Source organism: Rhinopithecus bieti, unplaced genomic scaffold, assembly GCF_001698545.2.
Source record: "Rhinopithecus bieti isolate Rb0 unplaced genomic scaffold, ASM169854v2 scaffold_9693, whole genome shotgun sequence".
NCBI lineage: Eukaryota > Metazoa > Chordata > Mammalia > Primates > Cercopithecidae > Rhinopithecus > Rhinopithecus bieti.
The window spans coordinates 599,235-611,856 of NW_016806178.1; the positions used below are offsets into that span (position 1 = coordinate 599,235).

General features: G+C 40.9%; 1 protein-coding gene across 1 annotated transcript in view; it reads right to left on the minus strand.

Annotated features, from left to right (window-relative positions):
- The window catches only part of EDC3 (enhancer of mRNA decapping 3), a 63,524-nt gene that overhangs the window by 28,386 nt on the left and 22,516 nt on the right, over positions 1-12,622 (minus strand). Inside the window, exon 3 of the mRNA XM_017874941.1 lies at positions 10,173-10,492. Coding sequence (XP_017730430.1) covers positions 10,173-10,492 — 320 coding nt within the window. The remainder of the gene's footprint in view (positions 1-10,172; positions 10,493-12,622) is intronic.

The following is a 12,622-nucleotide window of genomic DNA, read 5'->3' on the forward strand; positions in this document are numbered from 1 at the left end:
ACAATGCAAAATGAAAACGATTCAGTACAGCACAATGGTCAAATAAATAATTCAAAGGTAATAGGAAATGAGTATTCCTTTTTAAAAATAATGTTTGTTAACAGATGTTCATACCAGATAATGCACAAAATATGTAGAAAATTCTAAATATTCACATAGTATTTTGATTTTTCTTTTAGTAAAAAATTTGCATCCATCTTATGAAGTTTTGTATCCTGCTTTCTTGCTCAGGAGCATCCTTGAGTTTCATGAAAAGATTCTTCAAAGACTGTATCTTACTTTTTATAACTGCATAAATCGTAGATCATACCATATTGATATACAGCACATAGATCATACCTACTGATTAACTTTTAAGTCATTTCTCATTTTTGCTGTTACAGACTCAGCCCAAACATACTATCTTTGATTACTCTTGCTTAAAAAATCACTCCCATCTGACCACTTACAACACTGTGGGTACCACTGACCTAGCACTTATGCTATATTACCAACTTTGTTCTGTAGTTAATCTGTGTTCTTGCTCTAACTTCCCAAGGAGTTTATAAGCCAACAGAGGACAGGAATGATGTCATTCACACCTGTCACCCAACACTATGCCCGGTTCAGTGTAAGGACACAAAACTCCGCTGAATTAAGAAATAAAAACAGTTATATATATATTTTAAAAAAGCAAACGCTAGCCAATCAAAAGTTAAAAGTCTAAAAAGAGGTTATAAAAAAAGGGCAACTTGAGATTAACTACAAGAAAAAGCAATAAAATCATGCCAACTTTTGCATGACTGAAAAGACCAGGAAGATAAAGTTGTTGACAATAATATAATACAAAAGAGTTATGAAGCAAGGGCTTCAGTGGAAAAAGTTCAATCACGTCCAATATGACTGACAATGAACTATCCTGGAACTATTACAATGACTGATGAAAATAAGCAGTTGATCAATGAAGAAGACGACAGGGTTAAGGAAGCAAAATGGGAAATCATTCCCATTCAGATAAAACCCAAAGCTCCTGAAACCAGGTGACCAAGAATAAAGCTCAGAGGAAACAGGATACAGACACTGCTAAAGAGGAACAGGTAGAGGCACAAAAACAGTCATAGGAGAAAACAGGAAAGAATCTAGAATCTAAAGACCCAAATACTCTGAAGGCAGGTCGGACTTCCCAAATGACACTGGTAGAAGGCCAGTTATCCTGGAACTAAAGTTTGAAAAGCATGAGCTGGCCTGGCAAGGTGGCTCACACCTGTAATCCCAGCACTGTGGGAGGCCAAGGTGGGTGGATCACCTGAGGTCAGGAGTTCAAGACCAACCTGGCCAACATGGCGAAACCTGCCTCTACTAAAAATACAAAAATTAGCTGGGCGTGGTGGCACGTGCCTGTAATCCCAGCTACTCCAGAGGCTGAGGCAGGAGAATCACTTGAAACCGGGAGGCAGAGGTTGCAGTGAGTTGAGATTGCGCCACTGCACTCCAGCCTGGGTGACACAGCAAGACTCCATCTCAATAAAATAAAATAAAATAAAACATAAAGAAAAAGAAAAAGCAAAGCACGAGTTGCTTCTCTAACCACTAGCCCAGTATTTCTTAGCCCTAAACAGTGCACTAACCACTGAACACCAATATGAATGTTTAAAAGCACAAGCTGAGCATCCCTAATCCAAACATCCAAAATCCAAAGATTTCTGAGTGCCAACGTGGTGTTCAAAGAAAATGCTGATTGGAGCATTTTGGATTTCTGGATTAGGGAAATACTCCAAAATCCTTTTTAAATAATCCAAAATCTGAAACACTTCTGCTCCCTAGCATTTTGCATAAGAGATACTCAACCTTTATTTGGGGGGAGAGAGTGCAGCGTAGAAAGAAAACTTTTGCTCAGTTTCAAAAAATGAAAATAAAATAAAAGCTAAAAAATAGTACCCATTTCATATCATGCCACATGATGAGGAGCTACTGAAATGCAAAGTAGAAAAGCAAAGAAAACAAACATGACTAGCTGTAAAGTTCGCTCACAGCATGTTGACAAAGTGCCCCACTATGAAGACTAACAGGGTCCACAATGGGAGACGCCCTAATTCTGCCCTAATGATGCTGGGCACTGGTCACTGTTTTTTGGCTCAGCTGTAGGACTCTACAAACATAACTTACAACAAAACCCAGAGATGTGTATGTAGAAGGTTTCAGGTGTTTTCCTGTACTCCTCTAAATGCAGAGTTGATTCATTTGAGACACAGACACTAAGGACTAGCTATGTTTTAAACACTGTCAGGAAAGTGGAGTGTGAAAAACATTTCCCAAGGGAAATACTGACATCACAGGTCAGTAAGAGAATATAAAATAAATGCAAGGCAGGCTAATGTGCTCAGTTGTCTCTTATTCTTCCCTTTCCTCTTACTTTAATACAAATATTATCAGTACTTGGCTAACTCAGACCAAAGAGCCTGGCTCTGCATTAAACTGGCCTTCGGCCACTGCAAGAGAAAAACACTTGCATTGGAAAAGATAAACAGTCTTCCCAGATTTCTTTACCTTTCAATTACAAGGGCCATGCAAGTATTAAGACTGCAGGGGTCGGGTGCGGTGGCTCACGCCTGTAATCCCAGCACTTTGGGAGGCCAAGGCGGGTGGACCACGAGATCAGGAAATCGAGACCATCCTAGTTAACACGGTAAAACCTCATCTAAATACTAAAAAATTAGCTAAAAAATTTTTTTAGCGCCTGCTACCACGCCTGGCTAAAAATACAAAAAAATTAGCCAGGCGTGGTGGCAGGCGCCTGTAGTCCCAGTTACTCGGGAGGCTGAGGCAGAAGAATGGCTTGAACCCGGGAGGCGGAGCTTGCAGTGAGCCGAGATTGCGCCACTGCACTCCAGCCTGGGTGACAGAGTGAGACTCCGTCTCCAAAAAAAAAAAAAAAAAAGACTGCAGGCTGGTCGCCTTCCTGTGCCATTTTTCTGCCAGCCTTTGGCACAGAGGCCCTTTGGCTGGGACAACCTGTAACAAACCCATTGTTGTGTAACCCTCAATGCCACTTATTTATTGGTTTTTGTCACACACACACTGTAAGGGGGAACTTTGTCCTACAAAAAACATTTGTCCTACAAATGTTTTACTGCCAGATTCAACAGGCATCATGAGAAGGTGCCTGAGAATATATGGGACCTTCTTCTTAACTCTCAAATTCTAGGCCTTGGGTTTTCAAGCCTATTAGATATATGAAGCACATCCAAGAAAGTTTAAAAGTCAAGAAGACCTCAGTAGGACCATGAAAACTTGGCAAAATTCACTTCCTGCCTCAGGTGGTGGGATGACTGTTAAAATGAACAGACCGTTAAAGCCCAACCATATTGCAACAAGATAATATTGACCATCTTTCCATTTAAAAGATTCAATTCCATTTCTCATTTCTCTCCACCTCCAGTAACAAAGAGAAAAAGGGAAATCAGCGCTAAACTTAACAGGCAATGTCATGCCTATAGGACCACCTCTCTCTAAATATAAATGAGTTAAAGGCCAGCTATCTACTTCGTTTGTTTTGAGATGGAGTTTCACTCTTGTTGCCCAGGCTGGAGTGCAATGGCACGATCTTGGCTCATTGCAGCCTCCACCTCCCGGGTTCAAGCAATTCTCCTGCCTCAGCCTCCCGAGAAGCTGGGATTACAGGCATGTACCACCAGGCCCAGCTAATTTTTTGTATTTTTAGTAGAGACAGGGTTTCGTCATGTTGGCCAGGCTGGTCTCAAACTCCTGATCTCAGGTGATCCGCCCACCTTAGTCTCCCAAAGTGCTGGGATTAGAGGCATGAGCCACTGTGCCCGGCCTCAGCTACCTACTTTCATGTTCTACAGGCAAAAGAGCCTTAACTTAACTGTTGAATTTTTATTCAAATGCATGTTACCAATGACTATTCAAGTTCATAGACTAAGATTTCAGAGAGGGATGCCTTTCATCTGCCCCTCATGGTCACCATTTTTAGCTGTGACATGGGATTTGATAAATATGAATTATACCCATACACAGAGCTGCATCCTAAACAAGGCTTGGTTTCCCTCTGCTCCCTGGGACTGATGTTATATCTATTTGACAAACATTCTGAATGGTCACAGAAAAACTATTCTTTATATGATTCTTTAAACCCACTCCCACCCCAAGAGAAGAGATTAAAATCTGCTTGTGCTAAATTATCAATGTTGGATTAGGTAACTATTATAAACCAACAAATTCCTCAACTCCTTATTGCAATCCTGAAAGAACACTTAAAAGCCAGAAATGAAGACAGATTATATTTCCTTTCTTTTTTTTATTTCCTGAGACAGAGTTTTGCTTTGTTGCCCAGGCTGGAGGGCAGTGGCACGATCTCGGCTTACTGCAACCTCCACCTCCCAGGTTCAGGCAATTCTTATGCCTCAGCCTCCTGAGTAACTGGCATTACAGGCGCCCGCCACCAAGCCCAGCTGATTTTTTGTATTTTTGCAGAGACAGGGTTTCACCATGTTGCCCAGGCTAATCTCAAACTCCTGAGCTCAGGCAACCTGCCCATCCCGGCCTCCCAAAGTGTTAAGATTATAGGTGTGAGCCACCACACCCGGCCGACAGATATTTATATAGCTTCATCAATCTACTAGTCTCAACGTCAATGTACATAAACTGGAGAAAATTCTAAGGCAGACCTTTCTACTTACAGGGCTCAATGAGTGGAAAAATAATTATAACTCTACCTTCTTTCAGAAACCTATTCTAAGCCATGTCTCATTACCAAATTCCCAGGCCGCAAACATTTTCCAAACTAATCTGGATTCTAAATAAGTTCCTTGAAAAATAGTAACATTTTACTGCCCTACAATCTCTTTACCTTACTTATGTACAGTTAACAATCTAGAAAAAGGAAACTGACAAAACAGCAAAAGCAGAATAACCAAAACCTGGAAGCCACCAAGATGCCCTGCAATAGGTGAATGGAACTGATACATCCACACAATGGAACATTATCCATCAATTAAAGAAATGAGCTATCAAGCCACAAAAAGACATGAATGAATCTTAAATGCATCTTGCTAAGTGAAAGAAGCCAGTCTGAAAGGGCAATATACTGTATCATTTTAATTATGCGATATTCTGGAAAATGCAAAACTGCAAAGATGGGATAATAAAAAGATTAGTAGTGGCCAGGGGGAAGTGGGGACAGCTGAACAGGTGAGGCACAAGAGATTGTTTAGGACAATGCACTATTCTGTTTAACACTGTAATGACAGATACATGATGCTGTATTTGTCAAAAGCCACAGAGCTTTACAGCACAAAGAGTGAGCCTTAGTGTACGCAAATTTTAAAAAATCATTCAAGAGGTTAGGAGATCCCAGGATGGAATGCAGAATGTGACAAAACAAACTAACTGTATTATGAATATATGAAACAAGTCAATGAAGGAAATGGGAGACCTAAATAACTCTAGAAATGAATGGAGTCAGATGAAAGGCAAAAGAAACGGTACGTAAGTGCCATATTCTATTTGACAGTCTCCCACAGGAATGGGGATACGAGTTAATAATTCTGATACCACTATACATGTATACTGGAATTGAATAATTATGTAAAGAATGAATGACAATAGCAGACAGGTTTCTCACTGTTGGAGTGAGAAGTAACAGACAAGCAAAAGGAGAAGGCTAGAAGGATCCATGTGGTAATGGATTAAAGTTGGAGACATCAGTATGAACTAATTCTTAGTATAGTACAATATACATAGTTACATATAGAAATATTTAAATATATATACACTGGTTAAATATACACATATATATTTTCTTTTCTGTGAACTCTGCAGAGAAGTATATACACATATTTTCTTGCTGTCAGCTATAAGGGTGACACCCAGGAGCAATGAGCATACCTAGCGAAGAAGGAAGAAAGGAGAAGCGGGGAGGAGGGGCGGGAGGGAGGGGGAGAAAGGAGGAGGAAGAGGAGGAAGAGGAGGAAGAGGAGGAGGAGGAGGAGCAGAAGCAGCAGCAGCAGCAGCAGCAGCAGTAGTGGTAGTAACAAGCATCTTTCAGTGTCAGAAACTACCTAAGTACTAAAACAAAACAAAACAAAAAAAAATTCTACTGGAGTATGTCAAAGGGACATGAGATCCAAGTGAAAGATTGGAGACTAGCCAAAACTGAAATAATTTGAGTAACAAAATAAAGTAATATTGAATTATAAGACAAAGTATAAAATAAATACCTGTGAGTACATGCTGATATAAATAAATGACTGAACACATAAACAAATGGGGGGAGAGGAATCTCTGGAATAAAAGAATTTCAAGTAATGTCTGAAGATGCTGTGTCCTCAAGGAGAGGGAACATAACTCCTCACTCCCTGGGTGTGGGCTGCACATAATGATTTCCTTCCAAAGAGTACGTATGTAACGGGGAAGAAAAAGAGTCACTTTACAGAGGAGAAACTAGATATATACTACTTTAGCCAGGTGATCAAGGTGAACATCAAAAGTTCTAAACCATAGTGACAATATATACACTTGACACAAAGTGATGAAAATGGTACTTTACCTCTGTTGTCTTCCACCCCCAAACATATAACCCCAGTCTAATAATGAGAAAAACATCAACTACCAAGTGAGGGACATTCCACAAAATACCTGACCAGTATTCATCAAAATGTCTAGGTCATCAAAAACAAGGAAGGTCTGAGAAACTGTAAGAGCCAAGCAGAGACATGACTACCAAATGTGATGTGATATACTGGACAGGATCCTGGAACAAGGGCATCAGATAAAAACTAAGGCAATCTGAATAAAATATGGACTTTGTTTAATGATAATGCATCAACACCGGTTCAATAATCATAACAAATGTACCATACCAATGTAAGATGTTAATAACAGGGAGAAAAATATGTAGGAAAAAATAATACAAATTGCTAATAAGGGTCACCTTCAAGTGCATGGAAGATTATAAACTGCCTATATGAACTTCTAACAAATCAACAATTTCTGGTAAAAGAAAAAAGATTTTCAGACTGGGCAACATAGTGAGACCTGGTCTCTACGAAAAATAAAAAAACTAGCCAGGCATGGTGGCACACACCTGTAGTCCCAGGTACTCAGGAGTATGAGGTGGGAGGATTGTTTGAGCCCAGGAGTTCAAGGTTGTAGTGAGCTGTGATTATATCACTGCATTCCAGCCTGAGTGTCAAGGCAAGACCCTAACAATAGAATATAGAATATAGAATATAGAATATAGAATATAGAATATAGAATAGAATAGAATAGAAATAGAAATAGGAATAGAATAGAAATAGAATAGAATAGAATAGAATAGAATAGAATAGAATAGAAATAGAATAGAATAGAATAGAAATAGAAATAGAATAGAATAGAATATAGAATAGAATAGAATAGAATAGAACAGAATAGAACAGAAGAATAGAATAGAATAGAATAGAATAGAATAGAATAGAATAGAATAGAATAGAACAGAACAGAATAGAATGCAAGCAAAATAGAGAAGGTTAAAGTCCAAATGGAAAGAATCATTTTCTATCCAAGCATTCTACAATTTTTCTAAGAATACAGAACTCACAAGTGAATTTCAGTCTCATATTTACAAACATCATCATTTCAGATTGTTGTTTCTTATGCACCAAAGGAAACTACCTTGAAACTGTACATTACATACATTAAAAATTTTTTTTTAGGCCAGGCATGGTGGCTCACACCTGTAATCCCAGCACTTTTGGAGGCTGAGGCAGGTGGACCACCTGAGGTCAGGAGTTCGAAATTAGCTTGGGCAACATGGCAAAACCCCATCTCTACTAAAAATACAAAAATTAGCCAGGGAGCCTGGTATGGTGGCTCACACCTGTAATCTCAGCACTTTGGGAGGCCAAGGTGGGCGGATCACCTGAGGTCGGGAGTTTGAGACCAGCCTGACCAACATGGAGCCCCATCTCTATTAAAAATACAAAATTAGCCAGACGTGGTGGCGCATGCCTGTAATCCCAGCTACTCGGGAGGCTGAGGCAGGAGAATCATTTGAACCCAGGAGGCGGAGGTTGCAGCAAGCCACGATCACGCCATTGCACTCCAGTCTGAGCAACAAGAGCGAAACCCTGTCTCAAAAAAAAAAAATTAGCCAGGCATGGCAGCAAGTGCCTATAGTACCAGCTCCTAGTGAGGCTGAGGCAGGAGAATCACCTGAACACGGGAGGTGGAGGTTGCAGTGAGCTGAGATCACACCACTGCACTCCAGCCTGGGCAACAGAGTGATACTCCATCTCAAAAAAAAATGTTGGCCCCTGACACAGGTGTCACACCACAAGCTATTAACAGAATTCACCCAGCACACTAAAACCTTACTACAATGCCACCAGGACCACAGTGTGAGGAGCAACAATGGTAGCAAGAAGTATCTGGAATTTTATGTAATAAACTTTCCGAGTGGGGTCTAGAGAGACATTGCTCACTCTAAATTGTGCCTTTTAGAAGGTAATGCCATAGCATGACTCTAGCTTATAATTTTAAATGAGTTAACGAATACTCATTTAAAATTTCTTTTGGTTGTTCGTTTTGAGACAGAGTCTCACTCTGTCACCCAGGCTGAAGTGCAGTGGCATGATCTCGGCTAATCACAACCTCTGCCTCCCTGGCTCAAGCCATCCTTCCACCTCAGCCTCCTGAGTAGCTGGGACCACAGGTGCACGCCGCCATGCCCAGCTAATTTTTTTGTATTTTTTTTTGTAGAGATGGGTTTTTGCCATGTTGCTCAGGCTGGTCTCAAACTCCGGGGCTCAAGCGATCCGCCTGCCTCAGCCTCCTGAAGTGTTGGGATTACAGGTGTGAGCCACTGCACCCAGTCTCTCACTTAAAGTTTCTAATACATTCTGCTACCATCTCTGAGTGCAAAACCATCTAAGTAAAATGAGAATAGTTTGCCATTTGGAAGTAATTTTTTAAAACAACATTCATATTAATTTAAGGAGCATAACAGATTCCAGTGAATGTTATGATTCACTATTGTAACATTATTCTAGTAAATACGTTGGAGAAGAACAGTTTTAGTGAATTAACTATGGTTTTGGAAGGCAGCTATGCTCACATCATACCACTAACACAACTATGGTTTCATTTTATATTATTTATTTTATTTTTGAGACAGAGTCTTGCTCTATCGCCCAGGCTGGAGTGGCACAATCTCAGCTCACTGCAACCTCTGCCTCCTGGGTTCAAGGGATTCTCCTGCCTCAACCTCCAAAGTAGCTGGGATTATATGCATGTGCCTCCACGCACAGCTAATTTTTGTATTTTTAGCAGAGATGAGGTTTCACCATGTTGGCCAGGCTGGCCTCAAACGTCTGTCCTCAGGTGATCTGCCCGCCTCGGCCTCCCAAAATGCTAGGATTACAGGTGTGAGCCACCATGCCTGGCCACAGCTATGGTTTTATAATCAGCAAATGACATTTAATAACAGGTTAGTATCAAACAAAACTGGGCACCAACACAGACCAATGCACATTCTTCTTGATGTATCTGTAGGGACAAATACAGCAAATTAAAAATTGTCAGTCTGCTAGAAAATGAAAGATCACAGAGATGTTTGGATCAGTCCTCTTCTCTTTTCGGAAGATGAGTCTCAAATCACAGGAAGAGAAGTTACTCAAGAATCCTCTGGAACAGCCCAAGTGCAGGTTCAACTCAGACACTACTACCAGCATCAGTAACAGGATATAAGTTTTTTTTTCTTTTTTAGAGACAGAATCTCGCTATTTTGCCCAGACTAGCCTTGAACTCCTGGGCTCAAACAATCCTCCTGCCTCAACCTCTCAAGTACCTGGGACTACAGATGCATGCCACCACACCCAGTAGTTACTGGATTTAAAACATCACTGTTAGTCTCAGTAAACTCTGGGCAGACTTTTCCTGAAGGAAGTGGTAAGAGAGGGCAGGAAGCTCACAGGCATCCCTAACACCTTATTTCCTTTCCCTTAACATCTTGAGGAACTAGGCCTGGAGGAAGAGAACCATGTTGTATTTTTGCGAAGCTCAGCCAGCATCCATTTTATTGGAGTAATAAAGGATTTATTTAAAGAGCAGCAGTGCTTATAGCTTAGCAGTGCTTATAGCTTATAGCCCTGAAACACCAGATTGAGAAGAAATATCAACTTGACCCTACTTACAGGAGTTGTGCCGACGACGGAAACTTTTGGACTGACTCAAGGATTCCATGTGCCTGTCGACATAGCTCTTTGAACACTGTTGCTGCTGGGGGGAAACGGCAACATCTTGGCTCTTCACATCTGTCCTCTTAGGGATATTCTGAGGGGCACTGCTGGAAGGGGTTGGCTTCTTGACCAACTTGCCTGTGCCATTCTGACTGATGCCCACTTGGCAGCCAACACCAGAAGGGCCTAATTCTGTCTGATGAACGTCTCCAAAATGTTGGTTGTCTCCAGGTCCTGGTATCTCCAGAATTTTTAACTCCATAATGTCACCTGCCCTGAAATACACAAAAAAGCCAAGTCTCAAAATTATAATAGTGGTAAGAATGATGAAACTGAGATCATTAGCAAACAGCTACCCCTTTGCAGGGCTGCATTTTAATGAGTTATCAGAGGCTAGGAAAGGGGGCTGTGTGCTTAAGGACAGGGGTCAGCCACCAACTGTCCAAGTGACACAATGCTGGCCTTATAAAAAGAGGCTATTGATGACAACAAAACTATATTAATCTTACATTCCCACAATGTTTAATGGCTTTTTTTCATTCATTCACTCCCTTGCTCATTCAACAGGCATAAATATAAAATACTATATGGTAAGCCCTCCACTAGGAACTATTCTGATCTGGTATATAGAGATGAAAACCACTATGTGACCACAGGAACTCAGTCTGATCAGTGGAAAAGACAAGTACATATTCAATCAAAAGTGTTACATGGGCTAGGCACAATGGCTCATGCCTATAATCCCAGCACTCTGGAAGGCCGAGGCAGGCGAATCACTTGAGGCGTTTGAGACCAGCCTGGTCAACATGGCAAAACTCTGTCTCTACTAAAAATAGAAATGATTAGTTGGGTGTGATGGTGCACACCTGTTAGCTACCAGGAGGCTGAGGTATGAGAATCGTTTCACCCTGGGAGGCAAAGGTTGCAGTGAGCAGAGTGCACCACTGCACTTCAGCCTGGGCAACAAAGTGAGACTCTGTCTTAAAAATAAATAAATAAATAAATAAAATAAAATTTTTTTAAAGTGTTACATGTTATGGCAGGGGTGTGCATAGGAGACTAGAGAGCCTAAAAGCAAAATATTTAAGTTAGTCTGGTGGAGATGAATGTAATACTTAAGCTAAATCTGGCCAGGACAGGCGGAAGGAGCGGCTAAGCAAAGAACAGTAGGGAGAAAGGCATCTCAGGTAGGGACTCAGAGACTAAGGAAATGTAGAAAATATGGCCCACGTGAGAAATTGCAAATGTTATGGTGATACTAAACAGAAGGATGCTTGTGGAAGGCCATCAGGAAGTAAGGCTGCAGAGGTAACCAGGGACCACATCTTGATCACAATGGATTTTCCTGGTGGCTATAGGGAAGGAGAAGAAACAAGAGGCAGTGGTACCAGTTAGAAGACCAAGCAAGAAATAAGAGGGGATGAACCAAGCAAGTGGTAATTGCAAAGGGAAAAGGGAGAAGGGATCAAGAGACATTTCGAATCCATAGGATTTTGGCAACTAAGTGAACACGAGGATTAAAGAGAAAAAAGAGTTTATTATGACTCCTAAGTTTCTAACGTGGGGGAAAGGTGTTATTAATCATAAATAATGGGTATGCCCTTGGAAAAAGAAATCTACAGGAAAACATAACAAGATTAGCTCTGAAAATCTTGCATTTAAGATACCTTGTGGGATATCCAACGGAAATGACCAGCAGATGAGGTGTCTGTCTCATAATGGGCCTAAGTTAAAGATTTGAGGTCTCATTAATGTATAAGGTACACGAGATTGTCTAGAGAATAAAAGCTGAGAAAAGAACCAAAGATAGAATGCTGAGTAATTCAATCTTAACAGGTGAGAAGAAGAAAAGGAACATAAAAGTAAAGGAATGGAGGAATATGTGGAATACATGCAAAGAAAAACCAGAAGTGACAGGGAAACTAAAGGAGAATACTGTACTTTAAAAGTTAGGGAGCATTGGCTGGGCGTGGTGACTCATGCCTGTAATCCCAGCACCTTGGGAGGCCAAGGTGGGCGGATCACTTCAGGTCAGGAGTTCGAGACCAGCCTGGCTAACATGGTGAAACCCCATCTCTACTAAAAATACAAAAAATTAGCCGGGCGTGGTGGCAAGTGCCTGTAATCCTAGTTACTCTGGAGGCTGAGGTGGGAGAATTGCTGGAACCCGGGAGGCGGAGGTTGCAGTGAGTTGAGATCGTGCCACTGCACTCCAGCCTGGGAAACAGAGTAAGACTCTATCTCAAAAAAATTAAAAAAAGTAGATATAGAAATTGTTTTTACTTTATTCATTCAGATTTCCTTCAAAGATTACTGATACACAATTACACAAATCATATTGAAGTTTAACCTTCTCTCCTTTCATGTTTTTTCCAAGTACCTGATCATACAGACACCATATTTTA